The sequence below is a fragment of the Xenopus laevis genome, chromosome 3L (assembly GCF_017654675.1).
Source record: "Xenopus laevis strain J_2021 chromosome 3L, Xenopus_laevis_v10.1, whole genome shotgun sequence".
Classification (NCBI taxonomy): domain Eukaryota; kingdom Metazoa; phylum Chordata; class Amphibia; order Anura; family Pipidae; genus Xenopus; species Xenopus laevis.
The window spans coordinates 129,536,405-129,552,575 of record NC_054375.1 but is presented as its reverse complement, the minus strand read 5'-3'; the positions used below and the strand labels follow the sequence as shown (position 1 = coordinate 129,552,575).

General features: G+C 37.7%; 1 protein-coding gene across 1 annotated transcript in view; it reads left to right on the top strand.

The window, feature by feature from the left end:
• The first annotated feature begins 1,188 nt into the window (after window positions 1-1,188).
• tgfa.L (transforming growth factor alpha L homeolog) overlaps window positions 1,189-16,171 on the top strand; it is a 39,094-nt gene continuing 24,111 nt past the window's right edge. The window contains 1 exon segment of the mRNA NM_001095304.1: window positions 1,189-1,602. Within this exon segment, the coding sequence (NP_001088773.1) occupies window positions 1,560-1,602 (43 nt within the window). The 5' untranslated portion in view covers window positions 1,189-1,559.

The following is a 16,171-nucleotide window of genomic DNA, read 5'->3' as shown; positions in this document are numbered from 1 at the left end:
CAAACTAGCCAAGGACCGATTTTGGATACTTTTTGGGCCTTTTGCTGGTTTGTACTTTGGAAACCAGCCAAAGTTTTCCTTTGTCAAGCCTGTGTCTCCCAATTAGGGATGCACCGAATACATTTGGCCTTTTTCAGCAGAATTCGGATTCTGCCTGGCTGAACTGAATCCGAATCCTAATTTGCATATGCAAATTAGGGGCAGGGAGGGAAATCACATGACTTTTGTCACAAAACAAGGAAGTAAAAAAGGTTTTCCCTTTCCCACTCCTAATTTGCATATGCAAATTAAGATTCCGTTTCGGTATTCGGCCGAATCTTTCAGGTAGGATTCGGGGGTTCGGCCGAATCCAAAATAGTGGATTCGGTGCATCCCTACTCCCAATGCATGTTGGGTAATGTAGTTTTTGCTTAACAATTTGCCAACTGCCAAGTTTAATGTAAGACTACAATACCCTGCATGCAATGGGACTAATTTGTGAAGCATTCTCGTATTTTGCGGTGGCTTTCCTCAAATTCAGACAATTTTGTTACGCCCCTGGTGATGGGCAAATCTGTCCCATTTCGCTTCATGGAAAAATTTTAAAAAGGCTTTTATATATATATATATTCATTTGTCTTTTAGACCTTATTTTTTTACTGCACGTATTGTGCTATTTTTGGGCTACTTTTTAAGTGCCTCTTGGATAGTTTTGGGCTGGTTTTGTAGCTGACATAGGCTGGTTTTGAGAATAAAGACTTGGCAACCCTGTTTGTTGGCCCACATGGCAACCTGCAAGGTTTGGGACTACAAACATGAAGCTGTGGGGTGCCACACGCCATTATGAGAGTTGAAGTAGGTAGCTACAGCCAACCATTGTCCCTTTTGCCAGGGCAGCACTAGCGTCTCATAACATGATTCACGTGAAGGGATTGTATGTGGAGAAGTGGGCGGGGCGGAGCAGGCGCTTGGGCTCGCAGTGGCAGCTCTATAACACTCACCTATTACACTCAGGCCAGGCAGGAGGTTCTGGTTCAGTAGCTCTGACAGTGGGGGGGAACCAGGGAAATTCTCAATATAATCTCAGCCACCGAAAAGCGTCACACCCCCCTTCCCTCACAGCCTTGGCACGCTCCAGGAAAGGCACCGCGAGCCAGAGGGAGATATTAAGTGCGCTGCAAGCTGTTGCCACAGGAGTGCTGGAATTGTGTGCGTTACGGGGAACAGCTCTGATTCCTCAGCTCGCTTGGGCTACGGACACCTGGGAAACTCCTGTACAAAGTTTAGTTCCTTCCTCACCAACATGGGACTATCTATGGAAATCAGTCATATTTAGCCGGCAGCGAAGCGACTGCTTTTATTATTATTATTATTTTTTTACCACTGACTGATTTTTTATCTTTTTAAGACTAACTGCCCCAACGGAAGAGCGCCTGTACCTTTAATACAACCCTGGCAGTTTCCAGTGAGTGAGCCGCCCGGAGTGATCTATTGGTGACAGCGCAAGGGGTGACTGTTACTGCCTCAGACTGGGGGGACCTTACTGTACTTGCCTCGCTGCACCCGCCTGAAGTGACAAGATGAATCTGCCCACCGCGGGGGAAAGCATGATCCTGTTACTGGGTAGGTTCTTGCGCCCTGGGCTTCTCTAGGATCCTGCTCCTGTCTGTGCCAACCCCTCCCACTATCCCTGTTCGGTGTGTGACTACCTGCTCCTCTCTCCCAGGTTCTTACTGAGCTACAGGCTGCAAATTGTCAGGCTCAAACCATGTACCATGCTGTGTCCCCCCTGTAGCTGTGTTGCTGATGGCACATTCCGTCACACTGTGGTACCCCATGACCTGGGTATTATTGATGCTATGGGGTGGTTCACCTTTAAGTTAACTTTTAGTATATTTTAGAATGGCTAATTCTTCATTATTTATTTTCATTAGTTTCTGAATTATTTGCCTTTTGCTTCTGACCCTTTCCAGCTTTTTAAATGGGGGTCACTGACCCCATCTAAAAAAACCCAAAGGCTCTGTAAGGCTACAAATCTATTGTTATTGCTACTTTTTATTACTCGTCTTTTTATTCAGGCCTCCCCTATTCTTATTCCTGTCTCTTATTCAAATCAGTGCATGGTTGCTGTGGTAAATTGGACCCTAGCAACAGGATTGCTGAAAGAACTGCTGAATAAAAAGCTAAATGACTCAAATGACAAAAAATGAAGACCAATTGCAAATTAGAATATCACCCTCTACTTCATACGAAAGTTCAATTAAAGGTGAACAACCCCTTTAAAGGAATTGAAAAGTGTATGCACATCAAACTGACAAGTTACATTCAGATATTAATCCATAGAGGAGGGTTCTGCTTTCTAGAGCTTACAATCTAAAAGGAGAATTGGGGTACCAGACACAGTGCATTATGTTTTTGATGTTAACCGCATCCCAGAGTTGTAATTCAGTATCTGGAGTGTCTCCATTTGTCTAGCCATGTTCCCTAATCCAGGCAAGTGCCCTATTTTTCTTTGAGCTAATGCGCTTCTAGCAAACGAGGCTCACATCCCCTTTAATCTCTCCCCTCCATCAACCATGAGGCTTCACATGCCATTTAATCTCTCTTCTGTAACATTTATTTCCCTGTGATGCATCTGGCACTGCTGGATAAATTGAGGCACTGCAGTACGTTACATACACGACGCTACATTGCATCACACTAAGAACATTGGCACAAATGTGACACCTCCACAAAACACCTTTAGACCTAATCTTAGGAAATTCTTCTTGCAATGTCCTGGCTGCCTGTTCTGAGTCAGCGTATGGCTTGTATCTCTCCAGACTAGGAATAAAATCATATATATATATATATATATATATATATATATATATATATATATATATATATATATAATACACAAAAGCCATGAATATCCTGTAAATTATATCCTTATAAACGGTGAGTTCTGATGTCATCAGTTATAAACGGTGAGTTCTGATGTCATTTCTGTCACATGACTCACCGAAACTTGTGTATTATAATAAATAAAGTACCCCCAGTTGTAAAATATGAGGATATTAGAAGTTACCTCGGAGTTTCCTGACCTGTATAAAAACACTCGGCCTTCGGCCTCGTGTTTTTATATGGTCATGAAACTCCTCGGTAACTTATAATATCCTTATATTTTACAAAAGGGGGTACTTTATTCACTATATATATATGTATGTATATTGGGACAGTAATGTCTGAATGTCATTAATTTCAGGGGGGGGATTTAATCAGCACACATGCTAAAAAACATTCTGAAACACTCAGCTTTAACACACAGTGGATCACTTGTTTGTATTCTTACTGCTGTATTATCAATGTCATATATATATATATATATATATATATATATATATATATATATATATATATATATATATATAGATATATATAGATATATAGATAGTGAATAAATTACCCCCTCTTGTAAATTATAAGGATATTATAAGTGGATCACTTGTTTGTATTCTTACTGCTGTATTATCAATGATATATATATATATATATATACATATATATATATAGTGAATAAATTACCCCCTCTTGTAAATTATAAGGATATTATAAGTTACTTTTTATAACTGATGACATCAGAACTCACTGTTTATAAGGATGTAATTTACAAGATATTCATGGCTTTTGTGTATTATATATATAGATATATATATATAATACACAAACGTTCAGTTATAAACGGTGATTAGTGATGTCATTTCTGTCACATGACTCACTGAAACTTGTGTATTATAAAAAACAAAGTACCCCCTGTTGCAAAATATGAGGATATTAGAAGTAATGTATAATATCCTTATCATTTACAAGGGGCTACTTTATTCACTATATGTAAACATAAAGGTTTAATACATATACATACAAAGGTCATGTACATTCCAGTACCCAATATATTAAAAAGAATGTCAAGCCAAAAAATATTTTTGTTTTGCCTAATAAAAGAAAACATAATTCTAAACTACTTTGCAATATACATTCATTACAAATGTTCTATGGTTTTAAAGTTACTTGTAAATGTATTGCTATTGAAAGCAGTGTCTGTCCCTGTCTATTCTCTGCCCTGGTGGCTCAGACTGTTGATACAATGTAAGACAAGGCAACTGATTAACAGACCTGTCTTTGCTGGGGAACTAAGACTTTTGAAACATTGTTTAAAAAGTAACAACTAGGAATTTAGCAAATGCTGCTTTCACTAGCAATTGTTTTTGCAAATAACTTCAACAGCAACTGACAAATTTTAATAAACGTAAATTGGAAAGTTGCTTAGAATTATGTTTTCTTTTGTTAGGCAGTTTTTTATTTTGGAGTTGACTTGCCCTTTAAGGTGCTTTATTCCAAACCTTGAAAAAGGCCCAAGCCAGAACTTTAGTGAAATGTATAAAATAAAGTACATTCATTTTTTTTTTTTGAGATTTATTATACCCCGACCCTGGAAATAGCTTAAATCTGAAAATACACCATCCAAAACTTGTCGAGGTCATGTAGGAGTCAATGGCAGAGGTCCCTTGAACCATTTGAAGATGTTAATAGCCTTCATGATGTTCGGGGGGGTTTTTTCTCGAGCGATTTCAGTTTTCTTGCTGAAAAGTCTATCAATTAGAGTTTTTGCGTTGTTAACTCCAAACTCGATGACCTGAGTTTTTTTCATTCGAGTTTTTTCTTAGATTAGAAACCATATTTATTGTCAACGTTTCGGTCCGTTGTGGGCCTTTCTCAAGCCCAGAACGGGACCGAAACGTTGACAATAAATTTTCTTTTCTAAACTGCATTATGAAGTCCTGGAGTGCGTCAATCTTGGGGAACTACTTTCTACAATATATTTGACAGCACCCAGGCATGAAGAGAACGCTTGACTGGAGTGCACCACAGCTGAAACTTTATATATATATATATATATATATATATATATATATATATATATATATATATATATATATATATATATATATATATATATATATAATACACAAAAAACATGAATATCTTGTAAATTATATCCTTATAAACGGTGAGTAGTGATGTCATCAGTTATAAACGGTGAGTAGTGATGTAATTTCTGTCACATGACTCACTAAAATTTGTGTATTATAATTAATAAAGTACCCCCAGTTGTAAAATATGAGGATATTATAAGTTACCTCGGAGTTCCATGACCTGTATAAAAACACTCGGCCTTCGGCCTCGTATTTTTATATGGTCATGAAACTCCTCGGTAACTTATAATATCCTTATATTTTACAAGAGGGGGTACTTTATTCACTATATATATCTATATATATATATACTGTGTGTGTATATATATATATATATATATATATATATATATATATATATATATATACAGTATATATATATATATATATACTGAATAAAGTACCCCCTCTTGTAAAATATAAGGATATTATAAGTTACAGAGGAGTTCCATGACCATATAAAGGTCTTGGAACTCCTACAAGATATTCATGGCTTTTGTGTAATATATATATATATATATATATATATATCTTCCAAACGAGTATCCGCACTCCAAGATCAATCTTGATAAGGGCAGGGGTGCACGGTAAATCTTGCATACACCAATATTTCACAGACCAGCACTCCCTTTGATATAAGACAAACAATCTTTTATTGCATCTTTCTCCAACGTTTCGGTCTATATATATATATATATATATATATATATATATATATATATATACACATACATATACAGTACAGTATATTTTTTAAGCTTAAAATAAAAGCTTAAAATAAAAAATAATTAAATTCCTACTAGGTGTTCACTGGCTGCTCACATAATTGAAGTGCATTGTGTTTGAATTAGCTATACCCTGAGTTTCTGGTATTCATTCAACAGATCGTTCTATGACTCACTTTATCCAGTTGTCTCCCATGCATTCCATTACCCAACATACTATGGGAAAAATGGAGATTACTTATGTGAACAGCCAGCCTGTGAAAATAATTTGTTGAACTACTTGGCTGGAGTCAATTATTTTAATTTTTAAATTAGTTTAATGACATTACAATTGCCATATTACTACATATTTTGGCAGTGTTTAGCTTGATAATTCACCATAATCAACAGGCACATTTTTTTCAATTCATGACCTCTAGGGGTGCTGTTCTGCAGCAGTCCATGTCAAAGAAACACATTTTCCCCCATATGCTGATTCATTTGGCCTGATTGTTTTGGAGCTGGGCTAAAGATCAGATTATAACTTAGGCGGTTTATGGTGATTGGTCAGAAGAGGACATCATCAACACTCAGATGCGGTCCTCATCCAACTGACTTTTCAAACCTGCCCAGTCGTTATCTGCCGAATGTCAGACAGATATCAGTCAGGCAGTTCCATCTACAGGCACAATACATGGGCCAATAAGATGCTGACTTGATCTGGAGGGACGTTAGGAGCTTTTACTGAGCCAGGACATGTCTGGCATAAGGAAAATCTTAGCCAGGGTATGCAATGCAGAAGCTTCCATAGTAATGTAAATATATGCAGCGAATTTATCTACTCTGGTGCTGAGTTTTCTTATTGTATAGGTTTGGTGTATTTTCCACACTAGACAGCCCAGCCAACCCACTTTTCCTATGAGCTCAAAGATACCGATTGATCTCTATACTGAATAACTTCTCGTTTTGGGTCTGTAACCATGTGAATACACAGGCAGAAGACATATTAGAAAAACACTTAAACTGCTTGAAATATATTTCTAATAATCCCCTTTTAATGGGCCATATGTGAATGTTCTAGGAGAGTGGCATCCAGAGGTAGTAGTGTCAAAACTGATATTGTACCTGAAAAGTTCCTTGAATAACAGAAAGACTGGCTCATGGGCAAGCTTTTTAGGATGTAGTTCATGTACGGCATATATTCTCCTTTTCATAACTTTTCTATGAATAATTCAGAAACTCTATTATTTTTTATCATTTGAAGTTACTCATCTTTCTTTAAAACCAGAATGGTTGTACTTTCTTAGCTGACCTCTCAAAATGCAGTTGGTCAGCCAAAATAAAACCTCCTTTTTCACAGGGAACCAGTAGAGACATGGTTGTGTGCACCATACAACAAACAATCCAGATAGATGGGACGGTCCTGGCGGAGGCTTCTGGCACATGCTGAGAGGGACAGTCTAGATAAAAGTGACACTAAGCTACAAACTCAAGGGTTCACACTTATAAACAAGTGGAAAATTCCTGGTGCATGTCACATATACCATAGGTGACAGGAGGAAAATGTAACCCACCCTGTACAATATTTTAGGTTTTTCTTGTTAGATCCTGGTGAGTGTGTCCTCAAAGTAATTATTTGCGTATGAACCCTGTAGATTTTGTTCTCCACTGGGCACTGAATATGAGCTAAAAGTCTTTTAATCAATGATCCTATCCAGGGCATATACACACTGATGCTTTACTAGTTTGGACAGGACAGTTTGAATTGGACACTAGTATGTAAGCCTCTATAGATGGGGCCCAGTACTAAATTTCTTCTGGTGTATTGGTGGAAGGGATGGCTAGAACTGTGGTTTCAAGACAGCTTAACGTTCTTTATCCCTTATTAATGGTGATGTGTGCTCAGAGGTGGAACTGCCCGCACTGGCACTTCCCTGACCCGACACTGCATTAATAGGGTTTCTGATAAACTTAGCAACAAAGGGTACCCAAGCTATCACTTTCAAAGGCTGGTTTTGTCCCTCAAACGTTTTACAGAGTGTCTTTCATGTGGTGGTCATCTCCAGTAGAATGAGGAAGAGTGCAAAAGAGACAGACTTGCCCAACTTGGTGGAGGAAAGATTTAAACAGTGGGTATTGTTTGCCCTGTTGTATAGCTTGAGTATAGAGTATTGTAGAGGATCAGGGACACAACCAGTTCAGCCTTTGCAGTGGTTATGGGCAAGCTAGTTCCACTCCATGATGAGATAGTTTTCAGGAAAGACCGAGGTTAACCTGAGAGGTTGATGAAGGGTAGGGGATCCCACCAAAATTTTTAGGACAGAATGAGAAAACTTAGCTTTTCAGTGATCTAATTCTACACTTGTGGGGCATTGGTCAGTCTGAATAAGCTGCTTAGGTGTGTGTGTGGGCAGATTGGACTGACGTCCTGCACTGTGGTCCATGTGTGGTCAACTTAATTATAACTAGTGGTGGGGTAAGCCAGTGTACAATATATATAACAAGTCATATTGCCTTGTTCTTTCCCTATTTCTTATTTTAAATACAGTATAATTTATTATATTCTTGTTTTTATGCATTATAAATTGCAGCTAAAACATATAGTTAGTAGATGGAACCCTAATGTTTTTTAAAGGAACCTAGTCTGTACAATACCCGCCACATTCTCACAGGGCTTTCAGTCATTTTTTAGCCAGTCCTGTTGAGTGTATTGGGATAGAATGCTGGGAACAATAACGAAATATTCTTGATCCCTTTCCTGTGACTCAGAGTAAGGAGGATGACACAAGAGGCGCGGCTCTATGTCATGTTTATTTTTTAATTTGATGATATTAAAAACATGCAATCAGCAGATTAACCCCAGTCTTTCTGCAGGTGCCACAGGATTACCATCATCCCCCAGGACTTGATGGGGATATTTAAGCCTTTGATCAGAATATAGCCCCTGTAATAGCTCATCCATAATTTGGCTAGGAATCTATACCTTAACAGTGGTATTCAAGCTCCTTTTAAGAAAGAAAGGGTTAACGATTTAATTACCTATTATTTATGGTGTGGCTTGATACAGTAACTTTCCCACACACACCAGTGTTAAATGGAGTGTTACCGGTTTCCAGGCAGAGAGCATGTGGACTATTATACACATTCTTTATTTTATACTGAATTTTAAGAAACTGTTTAAAGTCACCTTGGAAGATTGTCTCTTAGCATGTTTTAGGACTGAAGTATTAACTTAAAGAATTATTGTATGTATATAATAGGGATTTGACTGAATATTGGCCTGTAACTGAGTTTGCATGGTAAAAAAACATGTTTTACTGAAAATTTACAAAATAAAACAAAAGTGAAAGTAAAACTTACTTGACATCCGCTTGTCAGGAATGTCACATTTCACACGGGAGTTCTATAAATATTAGAGGGCATTCAAGCTGTGGTGTCTGTACAAAAGCAGCACCCTTCATTTTGCTGGATCTCCTTTTGGAGGTAGTCGTTTTGATTTTTAGCATGGCCCTTGGATGCAAAGGTCTCAATGGCACCAATGATGATATTTAAATTGACCAACTGTCCATTGGATTGACTGACCTAATCCACTGACCCAGCCAATTAATGGGCAACGTTCCATCCTTTACTCCCATACTTCTTCCTGTTACAGTTAGAGCTGCAGTATTTCTGGTCAGGTGATCTCTGAGAGAGCACAAAGACAATCACAAAATGGCGGCTGAAGGTAAAAGATGTAAAACGGCAATATTTACTGATATCTCTACTCCAGTTTGGTAAGATTCTTTTATAGTCCATTTAATATGATAGAGACTATCTGTTTCATTAAGTATTTATTCTAGGAAATAGGTTTTCATTTAAATTTGAACTGCTAGATTAATCTGATGCTATTGACAGCTATTGCCGTGATGCTATATCCCTGATTCCTGTATGAGCAGGATCTGCGTTTCTCATGTGGCTCTCCTGGACAACTCCTCACTTTGGGAATGGGAGCAGTAGGCGGTATGAGCCGGCCTGAGTCATAGGGGTGGCCTTGTAGTGTCTGCATTCCACCTCCAGGCTCCACACCTCAAAGTATATCCACAATAATAACAGCTCATGATGTGGAGGTGTTATCAGCCGTGCTGTAAACTGTAACTCTTTCACTAGCTACTGGGCCAAGAAATGTAATAAGCAGTCATACAGTTTAGGGTTCTTGCTTTGTATACCTTAACAGCTTTTTAGTGCAGACCCTAGTACAACCCTGCAGACAGGTTAATGGGCAGTGTAGTAATCTGAATCATTTTTAGTTTGCTCTTCTGCACATGTGCACAGTGCAAAGGATCGTTGGAAGAACAGGTGAAAATGGCGAGCAGTTTTATTTACTAGCTACCCCCATGACATTATTGACATCATTAAGGGTAAGGACACACTGTGAGATTCGGGGAGATTTAGTCACCTGGCGACTAATCGCCTCTTCTTTGGGGCGACTTATCTCCCTGAACTGCTTCACTGTGTCTTCCGTCTGCTACAATGAAAAAATGCCTCCATCATGGCACTCGCGGCGCTCCGTTTACCGAAGTTGCCTCATGAGGAAACTTCAGGGGACTTCGGAAAACGAAGGGAAGCAGTTTGGGGAGATTAGTTGCCCCAAAGAAGAGGCGATTAGTCGCCAGGCAACTAAATCTCCCCGAATCTCCAGGTGTGACATTACCCTAAGAACTGAGTTTAACCCATGATATTGCTAAGAACTGTGTAAAATGAAAGTTATTCATAGAGTGGGTTTTTATAGTGGCATAAAAGATGCTGAAAAAAAACCAAATTTTTTTTGTTTAACATGATTTATGTTTGTTAAATTGACTGTCCTTGTCACCAACAGCCTTTAACGTCATATTAAGGCTTCTGAAATACATAATAATAGAGCTTTTCGCTTATTTGATCTAGAATTATATGCAATTAATCTCCCTGATTTAAGATTACATTCAGCTGCTCAAGAACAAATTGCTATTTTTTGGTGAGCATTTCCTATTAATCATATTTTGCACCCATATTAACTTTTGGACTAACCCATCCAAGATGAATCCTTTATAATGCTTTCTTTGTTTTCAACCTGCAAAGAGGGTTAGGACTGTATAGAACTCAACTCTGAACAATGAGTGACACCCCAGTCATTGAATTTAAAGAATATCTTTAAATTCTTAATATCTTTAAGATATATACAATCTAACTAGGGATGAGCCAAATCCAGGTTAGCTAAATTCTACCACTTTTTACTAGGGATGCACCAAATCCACTTTTTTGGATTCAGCCGAACCCCCGAACCCTTTGCGAAATATTCGTCCGAATACCGAAACGAATCCGAACCCTAATTTGCATATGCAAATTAGGGGTGGGAAGGGGAAAACATTTTATACTTCCTTGTTTTCTGACAAAAAGTAACGTGATTTCCCTCCCCACCCCTAATTTACATATGCAAATTAAGATTTGGATTCGGTTCGGCTAGGCAGAAGGATTCGGCCGAATCCTGGATTCCTGGAATCTCTGGACAGTCGAACAAGACCATTTTTTGTTTGCAATCAATTCAGTTTTAAAAAATCCTTCTTAAATGACTGTGCAATTCCGGTTTCCGATGCAGTTCAGGATGCAACTAAATTTTTTTGGAGAGGATGTGGCCAAATCCAAAAAATAAAACTTTGTTGCATCTAACACTGTACAGGTATGGGACCTATTATCCAGATTGCTCTGGACCTGGGGTTTTCCAGATAATGGATCTTTCCATTATTTGGATCTCCATACCTTAAGTCTACTAGAAAATAATTATATCTTAGTCTGAAGCAAGTACAAGGTACTGTTTTATGATTAAAGAGGAAAAAGGAAATCATTTATAAAATTTTGGCTTATCTGGATAAAAAAGAGGCTATGGGAGACTGCCTTTCCGTAATTCGGAGCTTTCTGTATAACGGGTTTCCTGATAACAGATTGTATACCTGTACAAGTATTATCAGCATCCCCATTTAATGCCATGTCTGAAGAAGGGGCTCTTCCTTCTTTATCAAATTCATGTTTATCAACTAAACAACAGTGTTATATATGTTTTACTGGGAAACATGCTAACATCATCTGCATAGTTCTCATTTCCCATATACCAGGGCTGATTGATACATGGGAATCGGTCAAATAATTACCACCTTCAACCTTGGAATTTCAACCGAGGTGGTGGAATGTTATTCAACGTGTTACTCAGAAATATGGAATAATATGGAACATGCACATTTTATTCATTTCCTAAGAACAGACTATCTTTTATGAGCAATTTAAGAAGCAACTTTACTAAAGGCATGTAGGCTGTATCATAATAATGATAGTTTATTATGGAAGGTCAGTCTTACATGAAAAGGAAGATATGGGATATGCACCAAATCCTAGTTTCTGGTACTCAGGAGAATCCCAAATCTTTCACAAATGATTTGTCTGAATCCTGAACTGAATCCAAACCCTTATTTGCATATGCAAATTAGCATTTTGTGCGGCAACAGTTGTAACACTCAGGAATTGTTTGCCTCTTTTTATGGTTCAGATTCAGTTCAGCTGTAAGCTCAATCCTGAACCGAATCCTAACTTTGGTACATCCTTACTCTTAAATAGGCTTTTCTTTCACTTTTATTTTCTATCAATATTCAGTAAGACGTGGCATTTTCTTGTTTATTAAACTATATATTATATACTGTACATTTTCATCTACAGACCCATCAACAAGGCTCCTAAATGCCACAGTACTATGAAAATGGTCAGAAAATATATCAAGCTATTACCTCTGATGCACAAGCATACCTCTATTTTACCCATAAAGACAAGCCATACAAAATATTTACTGGGATGCTACATTCTACTAGTGACGTTAACCATAACAACCAGGGATTCATATTTAGCAGTCAGAAAATCAAAGCAGATATCTGATTAGTCAAGAATTCCCTGCTCAGAGGATCTTGCAAATTAGAAAGTCTCCTGAATTAAGAAAACACAATCAGAAGAACTGATCTAAGGTCAGCTCATTTGATGAGGGAACATATTCAAGTGGGTTTGAAAGTGCCAGGACTCCAAAGGCCAAGGCCAACAGGAACTGGCACAGAGATAAGTTCAAGTCTTCTTCAGTCTCCTTCATAGTTTAGTCTAGTTCACTCTTCTTGAGCGATAGTCACCACAAGTTTGTTCATACAATGTATATCTCCATAAACCATTCAAATACTAGAAATCATACCATCAACCATTTCAAAGACTACGACAAGAAACCTGATCTGCTGCTTCAGCTCTTATACACACGGCAGATCAGAGCCTTTTTCCTCTTCTTGCTTGCTTTGGCCAGCACTCCTAATACAATTACGCAAAGGTGATATAATTGAAGATTGCCAAAAGAAATTCAGTCTTTATTCTGATAATAGATAATAGTGTAAATGGTAGCCTGGCTAGGTAGCGCAATCGCTGCTTTTTCGGCCAGTTTCTTGCCATATGTGGTGACTCTCATTTATATTAAACTCTTCATTTTGAATACAATTATAATGAATAGGAATATGAGACGTGAATTTTTTTTCTTCAAGTTTTGCACCAGATCACACCACGACTTTAAGATTATTGCTATAGTCTTATATCAGTCTTGCTCTCCTCCCAGTCCTATACTTTTTGAAATCTGAAAAAATGTCCTTACCAAACTTATTTGTAGATTCTATTCAAGTATCTGTGGTGCTTCCTCTGATTATACTTGCTGAGTATTTACAGGTATGACATCTGTTATTCCGAAAACACGTGATCCAGTAAGCTCCGAATGGTGGAAAGGCCACCCCCCCATAATCTCCATTTTATCCAATTATTTAAAAATGATTTCCTTTGTAGTATAAAACGGTACCTTGTACTTGATCCAAACTAACTTATTTGTAGATTCTATTCAAATATATGTGATGCTTCCTCTGATTATACTTGCTGAGTATTTACAGGTATGGCATCTGTTATCGGGAAACACGTAATCCAGTAAACTCCGAATGATGGAAAGGCCACCCCCCCATAATCTCCATTTTATCCAATTTTTTAAAAATGATTTCCTTTGTAGAATAAAACGGTACTTGTACTTGATCCAAACTAAGATATAATTAATCCTTATTGGAAGCAAAACAAGTCTATTGGGTTTATTTAATGTTTACATGATTTTCTAGCAGACTTCAGGTATGAAGATCCAAATTGTGGGAAGATCCTTTATCTGTAAAACCCAGGACCCGAGCATTCTGGATAACAGGTCCTGTACCTGTTTGTATGTTCCATCACATTGGCATCTGTTTTGACTTACTGTTTATAGCGATGCAGCTAATTCACAATTTCAGAATTCAGGCAAAAACCAAATCCAGCACAAACAAATCCCAAACGTAATTTGTATATGCAAATTAGACCCCACACACACACACACAATCAGTTTGAGAAAAAATTATCTTCAGTTGACAGTCTACAGTCACATGATATTGAGGGTTTGGATTTGGTTCAACCAGACACTCAGGATCAGCCGAATCCTGTGTCAAAGGCTCATATTCGGCTGAACCAAGTACATGATTCAGTGCATCCATGTTGGTTTCACTCACTGTTTTCCTTCTTTCTGCCTTTATCGTTTAATATAGTTAGTTATTTGCAATGCTATGCACACAGGAGCAACAAACCAGGCACCTAGAACTGTACTGATGAGTGTGCACCTACATTTAGGGGGTTATTTATAAAACCTCAGATTTTTCTGGTTGGGCTTTTTGGGCCAAAACTCAAGATTTGAGATTTATTATACCCCCATGATGAAAAAGGCAGAATCGGAAAATCCGCCATCTCAGACCTGTCGAGGTCCTGTATAAGTAAATGGAAGAGGCACCTATCTTAAGTTGAACTTATCATGGTGTTCAGTGGGTTTAGCCTTTCGGGAGAAAGGCCTGAAAACATTGTACTGTTCGGGTTTTTGCTCAATTTTCTCATGTTTTCTACCAATCCAATTAAATCAAGTTAATTTATTAATAGATAAGGCAAAATCGGGCATGAGAGTTTGGTCAAGCTTTTTTTATTGGGACGATGAGATAAATTTGGATTTTAGTAAATAACTCCCTTGGTGTTATTACTGATATATCTGTGGGGGAAATGTTTGTTTGCTTTACTACGATAAATCACTATAAAAAAAGGATATTTCATTTTACACACACTTCGTTTTGTACAATTTTTGGACAGTCTCGACTTGACTTGACAATTTTTGTACAATGCTGATCAGTTGTTTAGTTAATCAGACAGGTAAGAATATTTCTGTTGGATAACAATAATATATTCACATGTACTGCCTATCTGACGATATCCATGAGTGACCGTCACATAACTTTCATACGATTGTTGTCGGTCAAAGAAATGTCCAGAACATTGTCTGGTTTGATTTTTCTCCTACTTTAATCTTACAGTTTATATAGTTACGATTATTGCATTAAAACATACGATTGATATCTCTGAACGTTTGCAGTACGATGAATAAAATCTGAAAGTGTATTGGCAGAAATGGACTCAGTGTGTAGCAGATTTTGGTTTTCCCTTTAGTGCAATTGACAGTGTGAGGGTAAACCAATCATGAAATGAAAGTAGGATTTAACTGCTCTCTGGGAATTTTCTCCACCTGCAGGGGAAACTTTAACAGATTTCCTGGAACACGATCAGACTGAAGTACGTTAGCTTCTCAAAAAATAATGTAAATTAGAATGATGGATTCCCAGCTTTACATTCAGAGAGCAATTAGATAGGCTTCTAATAGACATTCATGTTGGAGGTTATGCTTAAGCCCCCCCCCCCCAATTTTAAATACTTCTGCCATGCATAATGAGATTATGAAAATGAGCTGAATACTAATTCATATGCTGAAGCATTCGCAGGGTTTGAGGTCTCACTCTCTGCCACTTTTTTCTGATCCCACCAGGTCAGGCTTGTTCTTCAGTGCTGGAGTTTTGTGTACGGTAAATAAGACTTTCAGGGATTTTTATTTTTTATGCATTCCAAGTGATTGGAGCAAAACAATACTGTGCCACTAGGTTCCCAGCTCACTGGATTCTGCCGACCTGAGAAATACATGTGCAGGTATTATCCAGATACCCGTTATCCAAATTACGGAAAGGCAGCCTCCCGTAGACTCCATTATAATCAAATAATTCAATCTTTTAAAAACGATTTCCTTTTTTTAGTTGTAGAAATGAAACAGTACCTTGATCCCAATTAATATATATAATACTGGAAATACATATTGGATGCAAAACAGTCCTCCTGGTTTTAAATGATTTTTTAGTAGACTTATGGTAGACTTACCTGTAAAACATAAGCTGGCCATAGACGTACAGATATCGTCTTCAGATACAATGTTTGATACAATAATTATCGTGCAATGAATATTGTTCTTTTCTGTGTTTGGAATTATTGGTCCTTAATGGGGTTGTTCACCTGATGTAGAGA